The sequence below is a fragment of the Ascaphus truei genome, chromosome 2, assembly GCF_040206685.1.
Source record: "Ascaphus truei isolate aAscTru1 chromosome 2, aAscTru1.hap1, whole genome shotgun sequence".
NCBI classification, from domain to species: domain Eukaryota; kingdom Metazoa; phylum Chordata; class Amphibia; order Anura; family Ascaphidae; genus Ascaphus; species Ascaphus truei.
In genome coordinates this window covers 45,273,194-45,292,126 of record NC_134484.1, presented here as the reverse complement: position 1 = coordinate 45,292,126, position 18,933 = coordinate 45,273,194, and the positions used below count along the sequence as shown (strand labels likewise).

Sequence of the window (18,933 nt, the reverse complement as noted above, 5' to 3'; positions counted from 1 at the left end):
GCCGGGGGAGGGCGCGGGGCCTCTGTAAAGGTCTCTTACCCCCTCCTGCAGCATCGTCCTCCTCCTTCTGCAACGTGAAATGACGCTGCACCGTCACATGACTCCGCGTTGCTATGACAACGTGACCACACCGTCACATGACTCCGCGTTGCTATGACAACGTGACCACACCGCGTCCCGTTGTCATGGAAACGCGTCGGAACGCTGCAAGAGGAGGCGGCAAAAGGTTAGTACACATGGGTGAGAAAATTGTAAAACCGGCCCTGCCCCGGAGCCATGGCGGTTTCCTTCTCTTCCCGCGGCTCCGGGGACAGTAATTCTGACTACATTTGAACTTTTTAAAAATAACATTTTTGTCGCTCAACATTTTTTTAAATCTGATTTTAGTACATCGGACTCATTGTGTGTGTTGCTGCATGTTTCCCATGGTTTTACTGGCTTGCTTCCCTGTGACCAGGGCCTTTTTACTGTAGCCATTGGCTTTTATTCATGGTGTTTTTTTTTTTATAGATTTTATTGTAATAGAGTCTCTCAAAGGACTTTTTTAAATACCAATTAAAAAAAAAAAATATTTGCATATTAAAACAAATATTCCCAAGTCTGGTGCAGAGTTTTAACGATCTCATTACACAGATGTCAATTTGCACAGACTCAAATATGTACGAGTTGGCCGTTCTGTAATAAGACATGACATTTCCATGGAGAAGTACTGTGCTCAAAGAGTGGGACTCTCGTACCGTGCAAGCATTTGGATAGCTCCAAAATGGGGACACAATTATTGGTGTCCATTTATAGACACTAAGTCATTGTCTTTAGGGTCAAAGCCACAACCAAGTATTACGTTGAACACTGTCCTTTTCTTCTGGGCAAATTGTTTTACATCTCCGGTCTGCTTTTTTGTTGACAAATCAGTGCCTCTTCCTGTCCATCCAGTTTCACCCCCTCTCACTGTGGAGGAAATGACATATTTTATGCCTCGGCCCCCACCAAATCGCATACGGCTGGTTGCACCATGAAACATTTTGGGGGCTATGTTAATGCGTCACTATAAGTGATTTTGCCGTATATCAGATGTACAGTAGAATATCAAGTTACTGTTTTTTAGCACACTAATGTATAATGTTGTCTCTTTACAAAGAAAATAAAAATAACACAAGTGAGCACACGCGCATGTCTCAGGCCGGTCTGCAATCTGCCTTTCCCCATTATCTCTTAGCATATAATGCTTACACTGCAGCCAGGGATTCTGGGTAATGACACACAAACGAGCCCTCACAGTGTGTGACTTTTTGGCTTCTCGCCCATTTTAGCCTGGGCCTCCATAAGCTTATACTGCACCTGCTGCATTACACAGCTTTTTAAGCACAGCCTGGGTTAGAGAAGTTACAAAGGAAAAAAGTGACACTCAGGGGTGGACATAGAGGCAGAGTGTGGAAGTTATCTGTGGCACATGAAGTATTAAACTTCAAGTATGCAGCACTTTTGTGAGACATCTATGCGTCAAAATTGCCAGTCAGGTTTTTCTCGGCGTAAAAGACAAATGCAAATAGACGCAAACAATTCTTAATGCATTCATATGTATGAACATGACACTCCCCGTCGGCGGCGGATTTAAAAATCCGCCGCCCCTACGCACTTGCCCGTGCTGGCCACCTCCTTGCTGTCGCCCTCCTGCTCCTTTTGGAATCCCAGCGTCAGATGACGCCGCGGACGTCACCATGTGACGTTGCACGGCGGCACGTTGCCATGGCAACGAGACTACGTTGGCGATTTCACGCGGCGTCATTTGACGCTGGGATTCCACACGAGCAGGAGGGCGACGGCAAGGAGGTGGCCCACACAGGCAAGCGCCTTCCCATTAGGCCCGATAGGCCCAAAAGCGCGGCAAAAACCTATGAGGGCAGAATTTTTTGGACGCCCCAAAATTTTGCTGGCCCAGGCCTAATAGGAAATGTGGCACTGCTCTCCGTACAAAGAAGAAGACGACGTGCGCAGAATGTAAGATCATGAATAATGACATATGCCGTTAATGATTTAAAGTGAGCAATAGATTTTTTTGTTTTTTAACGCAATGCACTCTTTCACTTAGCTTTTTAAAAATATCTATATGGATAGCCCCCTTTGAGTAGAAAAACTAGTACTGCAGTGATGATCTCTTCCAAAACTGTGTTTTTTTACAGCTGTTTTAGGCTTTGTGTAATCCATTCAATTACTTTCTTAAACAAAGTATTTTAGCTCAGTCAGTCATTCAAGACCGTCCTGCAGTGCGCCTTAAATCAGGCTCTTGTTTTGCTTTTCCATTAAAATGTACTAATTTAGGAATGAAGCCAATAAACCATTCTCTACGAGTGGTGCAAAAAACATCAGGCAGTACAGTGCGTGCACTTGGGGAAGTGATAGGGTTAAGCAGTATTGGCTGAAAAATATAACTCCTTCTGGAAATGAACATGGATTTATTCACTTTACCCTCTATGTGCCATTTGGGCACAGAAAATGTCCTGAGCCTGCCGACATTCTCAGAGTCCAAGCTTCAATATTTGTTCTTAATAATGAGAGCAGGAAGATAAAAGTGTAAAAGTGTATTTAATGTAGCCGGTAGTAATCTGAAGCCAAATACAATAAACACTGCTCTGTTGTTTTTGTATTCTTCTGGCACTGACTAATCTTTCCTGATCTTTATTTTATTAGTTCAAAAGCCATATTTAGTTTTGAAGATGTTGGATACTTTACAGGTCGTGATATGTTTTATTGGGCCATTATAAAAGAATATGGCAGCAGTTCAGCTTTCAAAACGACTTCCCATGTCATAGGAAATATAAAGGAGGAAGAACTTGTATTCAGAATGCCCGTAACATTGCAAAGTGTGTCACAGATTTGCATTGTTTCCTGTATCGATGGATTGATTTTATGATGTATCAGTTGTTCTCATTTACAATTGATCATTCTGATTTTATAGTATACAGTACTTGGCAGTATTCAAAGATAGTACCACCATTAATTAATATTGCTGCTAGCCCTAAAAATAAAGAAAAAAACCTGGCGCCAAATTGTCAGTGGAATGTCCTGTACTCCTCAAGGGATCCGCACACATCAGTGCTCTCTGTGGATGTCCTGTCTCTTCAGAGGGTAAGCTGCGTGGAGCCGGGTCCTAGCTGCTCAGGGAGTGGTGATCAGCCCTAAAAAGTAACAATACTGTCATGCGCTCAGGCTGATGAACAGTTGCAGAAACTGACAACATAGAATGTCAGTGTGCTGACAGTGAGGAACAGTAGTCGGAAGGCACAGGGGGACCACGATATCGGTCGAGGCTCAGGGGCACATTGCTTACCCCTCTCTGCTCATCCGTCCTGGATCCCGGCTCTCCTTGACTGTTGCTCCTGTTGCGTGCGTCCGAAATGAAGTATGCAGAAAGGTGAGGATGAATCGGCGCCACAGCAGTAAATAGGTCATAGTTCACTGAAGTACCGGTGTTGAAGAAGCTTTATTAGTACATGGCACACACTAGACAGCAGGCTAACATCACCTCCTCTACGCGTTTCACGTTGTAAAGCGATTCGTCTTGGAGTCTTGAAACGTGAAGAGGAGGAGGAGGTGATGTTAGCCTGCTGTCTAGTGTGTGCCATTTACTAATAAAGCTTCTTCAACACCGGAACTTCAGTGAACTCTGACCTATTTACTGCTGTGGCGCTGATTCATCCTCACCTTTCTGCTGTTAGCCCTAGCCTCTTATTCAGCAGTAGAATATCTAGAAGTAGGCTCAGATGCTCGACTTCCAGAGTCTATTGAGAGACAATATATATATATTGATGTACAGTATATAACACACGGTTCTAGGTTACAATGTTTAAACATAAAACGTGTATGTTGAACACTAACGTTGGCCAACCCATCTAGTGTTGGTGAATGGAACATTCCATTAGATGTTTGAGTACATAAGTGAGAAGCAGAGGTTTAAACGTGCATCGATTACAACATATGAACAATTGCTATAGCCTAGAGGTACATATAATTTATTTTGATTCATTGTGCTCTCACGTACGGTTTGAGGGTTAATGCTCTATCAATTTAGTACTGTCTGAGTTCGGGAAGACTTTGAGCAGCTTTCTTTTTCTCTTTTTACATCAATGAAACACTTTTAGATGTGTATGATCTTGTTGGATAATAGAACATGACTGGCGGTATCTTCAATTGTAGCCAAAACACCCAACATCCCTCCCTGTGTCTACACACAAAACACCAAGAAACAATAATGAGGGAAAATGGCCACAGCATTGTTTTTACAATATTATATGTAGCCCATGGACCCCGGGGCAATCGCAGATCAGCCCCCCTACACTGTACTAGGGTCTGGCTACATGTCTGAGTGTGGTGCATACCTGCTGGCAACAGGAGGGCCTGAGTCTCCCGCAATGGTATGGGGGATGACAGGAACAGGTTTCTGGGGTGAATGCCTTCGTTCTTTCTTAGTGGTGCAGCGCCTACATCTCTGGTAAGCCGCAAGAATGCGGGATGGAATCCGTACAGAGAGTTCCCACACAGGGATGAGAGATTCCAGTCTCACATGAATGTCTCTTTAAATAGCAGCAGCAGCTCTTTATTCACACAGCAGCAACCTCAGCAACAACAGCATACAGGATCACCAGTCAGGTACAGGTTGTATACTCCCTCAGGATGGTATCTTCCCCTGCCACCACCCCAGGCCAAGAGCGCCCAGGGTGGGGCTAGCTCTTCCCTCACCCCCTAATCAGGGTGAGAGGCATTGGTCCACCTCCCTACACTGTAGTTCTAGCAGCCCTACTCATAGGCTGCTCCTTCTCCAACTGTACACTAACTAATGCAGCTGCACTGGACCAGCCAGTGTCACACTGCTCTAACTCACACTGTACACTTCTCTGAACAGACTAACACTTCTGTCTAAATAGGAAGTGCACTGCTCTTTATGATATCAGCAGGCCCCTCCCCTGTGTCTCTTGCCTTAGACACAGGGTCAGGTGACCTACCTCCACCACTCAGAGCAGTGCTTGAAGTGGGGGAAACCCATGATAACTTCTGGCAGCCTGCCCTTACCAGGACTTATACCAGAAGGAGGAAAGAACTATAGCCCAATTTCTTACCAGGGCTACATATACATAAGTTAAGAGGAACTTGCCAGCACCACATACAGTATATCTATAGTTCCAGACAAACATGTACACCAGCCACAAGCCATACCAGCTCGGTGCACCAATACAAATTCCATAACCAATATTCCATGAAAGGACACCATCACCCTCTACTGTTCTCCTTTGTGTATTAACGCTGCCTCTGCCTCCATGAGGAGAGCACCAAACTGCCACCATGAAAGCCCACCAATATGCCATGCCCTCACCATTGAGGATTAGCACTGCCTTTACATCCATGAGAGGACAGGACCAAATTCTGCCACTAAACACAAGCAATAACATTGCCTCATCCACCATAAGAAGAAACCACTACGTCCTGCTTCTTTCCATCTGGGCTGTATTACCACATCACCAATCCATTAAAGAACACCACCACACCTGGTCACCTAGCAAGGGCAGTAGCAGCACCTCCCAATCCACTAACTGGAAGCAGGGAGAGCCTCTTTTCTCCTTCTCCGATTCGATCTTAGCTGTAGTCCTCTGGCAAGGTCCTTTCACCTCCAGCAAGCCCATTGGCTACTTACAATGAAGCTTGATGTCCCACAGCAAAGAAAAATAAAGGCATCTAATGATCCAAAACTAAAGACAACCACACCACAAAGTTTTACCCCATTGTTTTACTGCACTTGCTCCTATAACTAGATAACCAGATCAAAATATGAGAAGGTCCATCAGATCAGCTTAAATGCTTCATTATATATCATTTGTTCCGAAGCTTAAACAAGCATTTTCCAAGGTATTGCTAAGTTTTTTCAATAAGTTCCCTACTGCAAACTTCAAACTCCACCAAAAAGACGGTGTCTTTAACTGAACACCGAAAAAGTGTGTAACTGTCTGCTGAGCCATCCTCTAACCCAGGGGTGCACACACTTTTCTGTTCGCGGCCCCCTGTCTGCTCGCCCCCCCTACTCGCACCTCCCCACCTGCTCTGTGGCTTCGGCGACGTCATATGACATTGCGTTGCCATGGCAACGCGTTGCCATTTGACCCCGCGTCGTCATTTGGTGCCGCGATGTTATGGTGATGCATCGCAGAAGAGCCGGCTGAGAGCAGATAGAGAAGTTACAGAGGCCTCACGCCTCCCCCAGCATTTAATCTGTAAACGCTGCGCCCCCTAGAAAATTCCGCACACCCCTGCTCTAACCCAGTGCTACCAACCTTTATAGAGTGTGCACCCCCTGCTTGGAAATGTTCCACAGACCCCTAATAAATAAATCTTATTGCCTACTCATCAGACTATTGCTAACAAAACAGTTTGACCGATACCAGGTAGTATAGTGTCCTAAGCTCGTGGGTGGTAAACACACTTATTAATGCCATAAACTGCACGTCAGTGTTTGAAGGCCGCATGGGTGGTATACTTGTAAATTGCTGAGACACCTATTCATACCCAAGGAATAAAAAGGACTGGGAATAGATGTAAATCAGATTTTATTTGTAACTTACAACTTTAGTAAGCTTTGTCCTTGGTACAGGGGCCTAAATTACATCAGTATAAGTGGACCCAGTTAATCAACAAAACAAAACTGCTGAGATAACAGAAGAATATATTTAACTGAGAAACAACATTTTTCAGAAATCTGACTGTTCAGAAACCTTCTTCATCAGGCCACAGAGGTGAAAGTGAGGCTCCAGGAGAGGAGTGTGTCTAAGGCCGCGGGCATGGTGCCTCGGGCCGCGCTGAGCTGTGCTCCTGCTCAGCCTCGCTTGCTCAAGCTGGTGCTTTTTTGCATCCTGGCAGGCGAGGCAGTGAGCGCGCTTTGGGGGCGGGGCGACGGCAGAGCTGGAGGAGGGGCTAGTCCCTCGTTCCCATTGGATGTTTGCGGTCACGTGACCGGCCCTCCGCTCCGGAAAACACGAAAACTTAATTTTATATGTCAGCTGCAATTCAGCACGGGCCCGCTAAAGCCACACACATACAAGATGCAGGAGGTAAGTGTGCTGGCTCAGTACGCTATTTTTTACTATGCCCGCGGCCTATGGCTGTGGCCCCACTGGCACTGACTGCGCTCATGCTTGAGTGGTGATGTCACCAACTCTCCAAGCATGAGCGCGGGTGTCCTGCGAATTTTGCGCGACGCGTGAGCGGGGACGTGAGAATTCACTTTGCACAAAGTGAACTCGGCAAGCGCCGCCCGCTCAGCGCTAGCGGGGACGCAGCCTAACAGAGAGTGGTGATTAAAACTTTACTTCCCATAACACTCATTGTGACTGTATGTGGTTTGTAATAAGACTAATACTCAAAAATATTGGAACTCAATTTTTGGATTATATAAAGGTTAAACTTCCCTGAAAATACTGATATTGTATCTTATTTTTAACCTTTTTCTCCTTTTTAAAGCTTTTAACTATATTTAGAACATTTTTGTTTTTCCTGTTTGTATGTTATGGAAGTTGCGACATTTGTTTTTGAGTACGTTTGACATTTTGTCAAAATCACTCGAATGTTTAGCAAATAAAGAAAAGACCTGCGCTGATAGAATAACTCACATACTGTAATCACATTGATCGTAAATCGACAGCTTTTAGAGAGACAGCACCCCCGTTCTGCTTTCCTACGTTTTGGTATAAAGGTTCTCAACAAATCATTTCCCCAGAATGTCAATATCCAAACCAAATCAATAAGTGTATCTCTGAGCTGCTTTGTAGAAGTACTACACATGGGGTGGCCATCTCCAGTCATCAAGGGCCACCAACAGGCCAAGTGGCTTCGGCACATGGAGCTTAATAAGTGGCTTACTCATTCTGAGCCAGCTGTGCTGAAGCAGGGATATCCCCAATACCTGGCCTGTTGGTGGCCCTTGAGGACTGGAGTTTGCTACCACTGTGCTACATGGTTAGTCGGTAATCAGAACTTGAGGTGAGGTGAAATTGCTGCTTTAAAACAGCAGTTTGCAATTGCAAGTAAATAACTGTTCTAATAAACATAAGGTCGCTGTCACATTGCCAAGATCCACATCAATCCAGGATTGCACGTCTGCAATGAATATGTAGAAATACATCCTTGTCATGCAAATGAGGTTTTTTTTTGTTTGTTTTTGCAGGCTCAGGCTGCACGAGGAAAAAGTCATTAAAGATAGAAGACACCACCTGAAGACTTATCCAAACTGCTTTGTGGCCAAAGAGCTGATTGACTGGCTTATCGACCACAAAGAAGCCCCAGACAGGGAGACAGCGATTAAACTGCTGCAAAAATTAAATGATCACAGCATCATTCATCATGGTGAGTGACCTTACTAACTGTTTTAGTTTGTTCTTTTATATACATTAAATAAAAATAACACTGGTTGTGCATTTGCATGTCCCAGACAGGTCTGCAACCCAATATCACTTAGCACAGGGGGGGTGCAACATTTTCTGGGGGAGGAAGGGGGGCAGGCGCTTACAGAGGCCCTGCGCTCTTCCCCCAACATTTAAATTAAATGTCAAGGCAGCTACCTTGTCTCCGGGTGGTTCTGGCGACAGGTCGCCATGACAACGTGGCGTCAAATGACGCGGCAGGGTCAAATGGATGGCAACGCGACGTCAGATGACACCGGAGAAAAAGTATGGGGGGGGGGGGGGGTGCGAGCAGGGGGAGGGGAGAGCAGGGAGGGAGGGCGCAGACAAAAAAGTTTGCGTGCCCCTGGCTTATCAAACAGTGCTTCCACTGCAGCCAGGGATTCTGGGTAATGACATGCAAATGAGCACAGTGTGTCATTCTTTACTTCTCATCCATTTTAAATCTGCAGACCAAGCAATATCCTACATGTGATTTTTTTATTAATCAGTTCTGTACTATGAGAAAATATTTTTTTTTAAAACAAAACTGTGCACCAATTGTATCTAGTGACTGCCTGGTCACATGATCTTCCCCACAGATCTTTGCATCTTTGGTCCTCCTTCTGCTGCACTGACGGCCATTTAGTGGACCCCCGAACCGAATCTTCACTGATCAACAACCTAGCTAATTACTTATCGTGTTGATTGTATTGATGCACATATTAAAATAAAAAATAAATAAACGGCAGCTTGGACTGCTGCTTTAAGCTGAAAGACTTGGGGTGTAACTACATTTTTAAGTTAACTATTAACTTCATATCACTGCATTTATTCACATTTTCCTCTAGTTACAGTTTCACATTTTGTACACACCTATGTGTATTTTTTCATTATACGTCTCAAGCCTTTATGTTCAACACGAATTCTCAATATCCTATTTAATGTTTTACCTCTGCATTTATCCAGCTACAATGTTGTACAACATACACATTTATACACATAGCAAATAAATATGCCATAGAATGCTGTAAGTACAATCATTTTTCTTTGAAGTTTGTGATTTTTCTATGTTCTGCACAATTTGGTGTCCCCACAAACATTTAATAGCAATTGAGTTTGAATTAAGGGAGCCTGGTCCAACTCCCGGTGTCGGCTCCTTGTGACCTTGGGTAAGTCACTTTATCTCCCTGTGCCTCAGGCACCAAAAACATAGATTGTAAGCTCCACGGGGCAGGGACCTGTGCCTGCAAAATGACTCTGTAACGCACTGCGTACAACTAGCAGCGCTATACAAGAACATGCTATTATTATTATCTTAAAATCCGATTCCCTGACTATTTAAAGCAGCATAACATGTGAAATCTTAAATGTTTTTTTTTAAATACCGTAGATCAGTCTTGTAATATTAGATAATATTTACTGCATTTTTAATTTTTTTTATTCAACTCTTAATGCAACGTTTAATGAGTTTTAAAGCATCTTTTGATTTGTATAGCAGGTTGTAGCCCACCTCCCAAGCAGTGCAACACTGACCAGGGAGGCTGCGAGAAAGCCCCCCTTCCTTCTTTTACCATTACCCACACAAACACACACAAATAATGACAGACTCGGTCTGGGGGATACAAAAGGCCGCGGCTTTGTTTATTATATAATAATAGCCTAACTGCTATTTCCTGCCCTGACAGAATGCTCACTTACTACGTTAAGTGAAGGGTCAGCCGGGCCTTGACCCGCTGGCCCCCTCAACCGTCGCCGTGCCCCCTTGGGCCGGCTGTTATCGCGAGAGAGCTCCCGGAAGTTATGTCCCGGCGACTCTGCCCACTCGCCTCTACCCCCGGCTTAATCAGCCCTTAGACCCTTCTGGCAAGGACAAGCAATTACCCCCCAACTGCCGCCGCGACAGAAGCAACCTGGTCCAACTGACCCCTCCTGTAGGAAGTTCAGTCTTTTGTTCATAAAAATCGTGGTCAGGAGCAAAGTGACCGAACTCGCTCCTGGCTACAACTTTTGCCCCCATTGGCTCCTCCCCTCTCCGACCCACAGCCGCATCAGTGGCCAATCACCAGGAAGCGAGGCCGCGCCCCCCGGTCATGGCACCCTGTCGGCTAGGCAGGCTGGAAGGGCTGATTTCCTGTTTGTAATCATTTGTTGCCAAGATTCCCAGCAGTTTGAGCTGCAAACTGTAACAATAGATAATGTTACCTAAGTAATGTAAGGATATATTGTAGCTGCTGAGTTACACTGACTGAAGCAGCCATTATGTTAGGCACACAATCAGTATTTTTACAGATTTATAACAGGAGTAGCAAACGACTGTCAATTTAGGTAAGAATTTAGAATTATACATTGTCACATGCTTTACATATACAAATAATAAAATAAAAAAATACAACAAGGTAGTATTATTGCTGCTTTAATTATGCATTTTTCCTCCAGTTTTATCAATTACGATTGATAAACCATTTAAATATTAAATTTAAATACATTATAGTAAATATATATTTAAAAAAAGTGTAAGTAATTTGTAGAAAGTAAAGTTAAAATACAAAACAGTACCATCAACTCACCCGTCCCTTCAATTTTCAGCCACTGGGAGCTATAGAAACAGAATATAAATTTAGTTGAACAAAACAAATGAAAACTGCAAGAAACTCATCGATGTTTCAGAAGAAATGTCACCCAGCATGTCAGTGCAGGCAGCCCTCGGCTATCCGCCGGAATCCGTCCCGCAAATCGCTGTCGGATTGTGGATCCAATGTTAATCCGCGGCGGATAATCTGTTCCGGGGTCGGATAATCTGTTCCGTGGTCGGATAATGTGTTCCACGGAATGCATTATCTGGTGGCGGATAAATCCATTCCATGGATATTGGATCGTCGGATAGCGAGGGCCACCTGTAATGGAGTATATGGTGCAAGCTGTTGTATTCATTCTCTCTGCGAGCCACTGCTATTGTATATCTGGCTATGCTTCTCTCATGCTTTATCCAGCATTAAAAGGGATTGCATAGATCAGGGGCGGCCAACTCCGGTCCTCAAGGGCCACCAACAGGTCAAGTTTTAAGGCTATCCCTGCTTCAGCACAGTTGGCTTAATCAGTGGCTCAGTAGTTGACTGAGCCACCTGTGTTGAAGCAGGGATAGCCTTAAAACCTGACCTGTTGTGGCCCTTGAGGGATGGAGTTGCCCACCCCTGGCATAGATTGTTGTATTAACTTCCTTTCATACTTTTACAAATAATCCACATACAAATATTTGTGCGATATAATCTACCTAAATCAGATGTCATGTTATCTTTCTGCCACATAACCTAGTGTATCCCAGAGTGTCACAGACTTTCCATAGGATTCCTTGACCGTGTCAGCGCAGAATATCCCAACATATACGTACAGTATCACACCAAAGAGAACAATGAAAGTAGCTACATGTGTTTTTCTCCCTGTAGCAGGCGACTGACAGCATGCTGATCCAGTATTTGCATTGATTGTAGTTTATTTTGCATTGAGTTTGCGCTGTTAACCTTTTGTCTCATGTTGCAGTGTGTGATGAGCACAAGGAATTCAAAGATGTGAAGCTTTTCTATCGCTTTAGAAAGGATGATGGCACTTTCCCCCTAGACAACGAAGTGAAAGTTTTCATGCGGGGACAGCGGCTGTATGAAAAGTATGTTTTACGCTATACTATAATATAGTAAAAAAAAAGTATATGTAACATTACAAATGCCATGATAACTGTAACACCCATGTACTCAGGATACTTTGTACTTCACTGTTTTGTCCTCTGTGTTTACTGTATTACCTTTGTATTTTTCTGAAGCCGTATCTTCCATAAGTAGGAAGCTCTTATATAAATGATGTGCAATGTTTTTACCTTTGTACGCTGTTCCTGTCGAGTCCTTTTTTATCTGTGATATTTCTCTTAATATTCTGTAGCTTTGTACTAGGCAGATACAGTAAAACTAAGACTTAAAAGGAGATTTTTTTTTTTTTTAATAGGATTTAAGCAGGGGTTCTCTGGAGCTGAACCCCATTCATTTCAGCTGTGGGAACCCCTTCTTCCAGAGGTACTTATCTCCTAAGAGGGTACCGGTATCCCTCTGCTTTTTAAAGCGCCTACGTCGCATGGGCTAATAGGAAGCCAAACCAATGACGCAAGAGCATTGAAAAGTAGCCATTACGTGATCCCTGCTAGCCGAGCAGAGCGGCTTCTGGCAACTACTACAGGCGGGCCCCACTAATATGGCGGGTTCGGTTCCAGGCCCCCGCCAAAAAGCAGAACATAGTATTTGTGTGAGGACGTGTTAGCAGAAGAGACTCTGAACGTACTATGGGAGAGGTAAGAGGAGATCCAGGATAGAGCTTTGTTCCGAATACTAAGAGTATGGAGAATGTGAAGGAGAAGAGGGTGGTCCACGGTGTCAAATGCTGCAGAGAGGTCGAGTAATATGAGCAGAGTGTAATGACCTCTGTCTTTGGCAGCATGGAGGTCATTAGTTATTTTAGTGAGGGCTGTTTCAGTCGAGTGAGCAGTGCGGAAGCCAGATTGTGGAGGATCTAGGAGAAAATGGGTGTTGAGCAAGTGGAGCAAGCGAGAGAATACAAGATGTTCAAGGAGTTTAGAGGCAGAAGGCAGGAGGGAGACAGGTCTATAGTTAGAAAGACAGGTAAGGTCAAGCTTGCTGTAATGGTATAACTGTTGCATGTTTGAAGGAGGAGGGAAAGGTACCAGAGTAGAGTGAGGAGTTAAAAATGTGTGTGAGCGTAGGGGTTATAGTAGGATCAAGAGGTTTCAGGAGATGGGGGGGAATGGGGTCAAGAGGGCAAGTGGTAGAGGAGAGGAGGAGATCAGCAGTGACACATAATCCTCTGAGACTGCGGAAAAACAGTCAAAGAAGGCAGGTGGAGAGTTGGAAAGCGGTGAAGGATGGGAGGAAACAGACGGGATGTTCTGACGTATGGATTCCACCTTTTCCTTAAAATAGTCAGCAAAGGCCTGCGGTGTGATGGAGGAAGAAGAAGAGGGTGTTTGAGTAGAGAGTCAAAGACAGAAAAGAGTCGGCGTGGGTTAGATTTGTGCGTGTTGATTAGTGAAGAAAAGTATTGTAGTTTAGCTTGCGAGAGGGCAGAGTTGAAACAGGATAGAATACATTTGTAGTGAAGGAAGTCTGCGAGAGTGTGAGATTTCCTCCAGAGGCGTTCAGAGGAACGAGTGGAGGAAAGCAGCATGCGCGTGTGGGAATTTAGCCAGGATCTGGGGTTGGAAGGGCGAGGATGGCAGAGAGAAAGTGTGGCATGTAGATCAAGGGAGGAGGATAAGGCAGAGTTGTAGTTCCTGGCCAGGTTGTCAGGGTCTGTAGCATAGCTGAGAGAGGAGAGGGAGGAGCGTAAAGTGGACTCAAAGGCTGGTAGGTTAATAGAGCACATGTTTCTGCAGAAACGAGGGGTAGATGGAGATGGAGAAGGGGAGAAGCGAGAGAGAAAATTAGATGAGGTGAAGGTCAGAGAGAGGAAAGTGGGAAATAGAGTAATAAATTGGGATGATGTTTTTGCAGGGAAAGATGTGGAAGATAAATGGGCAGTCTTTAAAACACTGTTAGAAAAGCACACGTATCAGTGTATACCCTTGGGTAATAAGTATAAAAGAAATAAGTCAAAACCAATGTGGCTAAATAAACAGGTAGGGGAGGAAATGGAAAAGAAGAGGAAGGCGTTTAGATTCTTTAAGTCAGAAGGGACGGAGGCATTATATCAGAATTATAAGGAATTTAACAAAAATTGCAAAAGGGCAATCAAATTAGCAAAAATGGATAATGAAAAAAGAATTGCAATAGAAAGTAAGATCAACCCTAAAAAGTTCTTTAATTACCTTAATAAAAAAAATATATATATATATATATATAGGACCCTTTTAGTGTGAGATGGGCAGGCAGATTATTGGAGATAAGGAAAAAGCTCAGGTAGTAAACAAATTCTCTGCTTCTGTGTCTACCAGGGAAGAATCAATTTCAATAGTAGTGCCGCAGGAGGAAGCCATAACCTCCATATTAATGAACAAATGGTTAACTAAGGAAGAAGTTCATAGGCGGCTTGAAAAAATTAAAGTAAATAAGGCACCTGGCCCCAATGGCATAAATCCAAGAGTTTTCAAGGAGTTAAGTTCAGTAATAGCCAAACCATTATATTTAATATTCAAGTACTCAATTTCCAAAGGCTCAGTACCACAAGATTGGCATAAAGCAGGTGTGCCTATATTTAAAAAGGGAGCTAGATCACAACTGGGGAATTACAGACCTGTAAGCCTGACTTCAATAGTGGGGAAACTACTTAAAGGTTTAATACGGGATAATATTCAGGAATACCTAATGGAAAACAAAATTATTAGTAATAGTCAGCATGAATTTATGAAGGATAGATCATGCCAAACTAATCTTATTTGTTTTGTTGAGGAGTTAAGTAGGAATTTAGACCAGGGTAATGCAGTTGATGTGGTCTACTTAGATTTTGCAAAGGCTTTTGATACGGTTCCACACGAGAGGTTGTTGTACAAAATAAAGCAAATTGGACTCAGTAAAAAATATATGCACCTGGATTGAAAACTGGTTGAAGGATAGACAACAAAGGGTTGTCATAAATGGAAGTTTTTCAGGTTAGGCTAAAGTCGTGAGTGGAGTATCTCAGGGATCGGTACTAGGACCCCTGCTTTTTAACTTGTTTATTAATGACCTTGAGGTTGGCATCGAGAGCAAAGTCTCCATCTTTGCTGATGATACTAAATTGTGCAAGATAGTAGAATCAGAGCAGGATGTAATTTCTCTCCAGAAGGACTTGGAGAGACTGGAAACTTGGGAAGGTAAATGGCAGGTGAGGTTGAATACAGGTAAATGTAAGGTTGTGCATTTGGGAAGCAAGAATAAACAGGTGACATACAAAGTAAATGGGGGTAAATTGGGGGCATTTTTGATGGAGAAGGATTTAGGAGTGCTTGTAGACACCAGGCTTAGCAATAGTGCCCAAAGTCATGCAGTAGCTGCAAAGGCAAACAAGATCTTATCTTGCATTAAACTGTAATGGATGGAAGGGAAGTAACCATAATGATGCCTCTTTATAAAGCATTAGTAAGACCACACCTTGAATATGGAGTACAATTTTGGGCACCACTTCTTAGAAAATAAATTATGGAACTAGAGAGAATGCAGAGAAGAGCCACCACATTAATAAAGGTGATGGATAATCTAATTTATGAGTAGAGGCTAGCTAAATTAGATTTATTTACATTAGAAAAGAAGCGTCTAAGAGGGGATATGATAACTATATACAAATATAGTCGGAGACAGTACAGGGAGCTTTCAAAAGAACTATTCACCCAACGGGCAGGACTAAGGACTCAGGACCATCCCTTAAGGTAGGAAAGGAAATTTCACCAGCAACAAAGGAAAGGGTTCTTTACAGTAAAGGCAGGTAAAATGTGGAATGCATTACCCATGGAGACTGTGATGGTAGATACAATAGATTTGTTAAAATTAAGGTCGGACATCTTTTTTGAAAGGAAAGGTATACAGGGATATGCCCAATAAGTAAACATGGAAAGGATTTTGATCCTGGGAGTAATCTGATTGCCAATTCTTGGAGTCAGGAAGGAATTTATTTTTCCCCTTATAAGATATCATTGAATGATATGACACTGGGGTTTTTTGTTTGCCTTCCTCTGGATCAATAAGTAAGTACAGATATAGGATAAAGTATCTGTTGTCTAAATTTAGCATAAGTTGAACTTGATGGACACATGTCTTTTTTCAACCTCAACACAAAGAAGTTTCACTTAAAATGCTCGTGCTCGGCACACACGCACACTTTAAAAAAAAAAATCAGTTCTGTAGTAATACTGTAGATAATATTGCATATTATTGAACTCTTAATGTAATTTTTAATGAGTTGTAAATCATCCTTTGATTTCTATAGGAGGTTTAGCCCCCCTAGGGCAGTGCACGTTTTTTGCAATACTTTCCTGTTTGTGAGAATATGTTGCCAATATTAACAGCAGTTTGAGCTGTAAATTATAACAATAGATAATGTTACCGTAGTAATATAAGGATACATTGTAGCTGCGGCGTTACACTGACTGAAGCAGCCATCATGTCAGTCACACCATAAGGATTTTTACAGATTCATAACAGGAGGACCAAAAGATTTCCAGTTTATGTAAGAATGTAGAATTATACATTTTCATATGCTTTACATATACAAATAAGAAGGAAAAAAAGGCGGGAAATGCTTTAATATTTTTGTACTGCGCAGACCTGGTTATAGTTTGTTTTGTTGTTGTTGCAAAGTAGAGTTTGTGAAGCTTACCAGTGACTGTAATGCTGGAATTATAGTGGCGGTGCGCGTCAGCGATGCCACGCACCGCCAAAACAAATGAATGTTTTCCATTGAGCGCGTGACCAACGTGTCCAATCACGTCATTTTTTAAAAGACTTTTCAAATTGTTCTTGCATCGCGACGGCTGCGTCACGTGAGCGGTTCAGACAATGAGGGCGAACCGCTCACGTGACATCACGCCCACACCTCCCGATCGCCTCTCAATATCCTCCAGCTAAGCTACAGCTAGTGCATGTATCGCACTTAGTCCATGTAACTACAGTAAATAAGGGTGCAAGAAACATACCGTATAATATATGCGGACAGTTTAACAAAAATAACGGGATAAACAAGTAGAAACTCTAACATACCCACATAACAATATTAGCTTATTGCTTAAAGGTCGTAGAGATTGGACGATGAGAATTCCTATGTCTTGTTGGCATCAGACACTCTGTTGAATTCCGATCCTAAATGCATGGTTTTTATCCTAAAAATCCTATGCCTTAGGAACAGAATAAGGCCACCTTCTTGGCGTTTCCTTAACCCCCTCTCCCCCTGCCCCCCTCATCTATCTCCAGTGACACCTTTATGGCAAGAAAATAAAAAATAGCTTTCCTTTTGAATCAAAAGATGCTTGGATAAAGAAAATACTCTAAGTCTATAACTTTCTATCATATCTCGAAGGATGTCACTTTCACTGTTGCATTGGTATAATTAAAATACACGTGTGGATATCCAAGTTGATGGAGTTAAATCTCAGGTTTGAGAGACAAACGAATATCTATCCTTTGCACAATTATGGATTGTTTAGCATTATTTAATTCACAAATATTACAAGGCTATATTTGTTATTTTTGTGAATCATTGTCAGATCCCCGATATCTTTATATTTAGTAAATTTACACAGTCATACAGAATATCTCCCTGGCCACCCCCTCTGGCATCTCCAGACCCTTTCAGGAAGATCTTTGTCAGGAATCGGCGTTCTACGCGCTCCCCACACAGAGCACTCTCTCCCTCTAGGGAGTCCCTGGACGCACAACACAATCCTGCCTTACCGGCCTCCGTAGCTCCTCGCCCCTGCCGCCGTCGCGGGATCACTCCCCTCGGCGATTCCTCTGCTCAGCGCCGGGCGCGCCCACGTCCTCCCGCGCGCACACCTGCACCCTCCTCTGGCGCGGTCCGCGCACGTACACGCGTTACAGAGCGCGCTCCCTCTGCACACTCTTCTTCCTGTCCCCGAACCTCAGGCTCCACCTCCGCACGCCGCGCTGGAATACTCAGGTTACCAACAAGACTCACCTGGCTTGTTATGGCTGCACCAATCTGCAGTGTCTCCCTGTAGCTCTTCCTGTCCCGCCTCCATTCCTGATTGGACCTCCTTGCTTTATCTAGCTACTCTCTGCTCTCAGTCTTTGCTCGACATAGTCTCTGTATGGAAGTACTTCTGGATTCTCTTAGTGGTTTCTCAGGTTCTGATACGGCTCGTACGACTACCCCCTCTGGCTCTCGACCATGGCACTCCTTGGACAATGCTCACTCTGGTTACCCCTTGAACACGGCTTGGACTACAACCTACCTCCGCTCTCCTCTCCCCTCCCCAAGGCATTCATCACTCTGTCTCTACCACCGGTACCGGCAAGTGTTGTCTTCATTACTACACCTGGCCTGGCAACACTTTATACCACACTCCGGACACGCTCCCTTTGCTGCGGGTGCGTGTATTACCACTTCCCCCTTCAGCTCAGGGGACGGGTCTGGTCTGCGGGCAGCTCCGGCGTAACAATCTTTTACTGTAAATTACATTAAAAGGGTTTTTTTTTTTTGCTTATTTTTACTGTCTGAAAGAGTTGTAACTTCAAGTTTCAATCACCCCTCTTTCCAAAACCTGGAATTCCCCAGATAACCCCACTTCTAGACAAACACAGAAAACCAGGCCAGGTCACTGATCCCAATAAAAAAAAAAATACATGTATTTTTAAGATGCAATTTGTAACGCAAGTTAATGGTCCTTGTTGCCAGATTATTAAAATACTGAATATTTTCTAGCCTTATCATGACAGGCGTATCCTATGATTATTTTTTGAGCACATATCAAATACATTTTTATCTAAGTGGGTATGAGGAAATAAATAATAGTTTGGGTATTATC

The 18,933-nt window shown here is 43.5% G+C and overlaps 1 protein-coding gene and 1 long non-coding RNA gene across 6 annotated transcripts in view; one reads left to right on the top strand and one right to left on the bottom strand.

Moving 5' to 3' along the window:
- Positions 1-18,933, top strand: part of DEPTOR (DEP domain containing MTOR interacting protein) — a 178,340-nt gene that overhangs the window by 53,394 nt on the left and 106,013 nt on the right. For all 5 annotated transcript variants that reach the window (XM_075582331.1, XM_075582333.1, XM_075582334.1 and 2 more), the window contains exons 3-4: positions 8,207-8,385; positions 11,961-12,084. In XM_075582331.1, coding sequence (XP_075438446.1) covers positions 8,207-8,385; positions 11,961-12,084 — 303 coding nt within the window. The remainder of the gene's footprint in view (positions 1-8,206; positions 8,386-11,960; positions 12,085-18,933) is intronic.
- LOC142488497 (uncharacterized) lies at positions 389-3,440 on the bottom strand. Its single transcript, XR_012799442.1, has 3 exons — positions 3,329-3,440; positions 3,037-3,176; positions 389-948 (listed from the first exon to the last, which is right to left on the bottom strand). It is a non-coding gene; the product is annotated as an uncharacterized LOC142488497 (long non-coding RNA).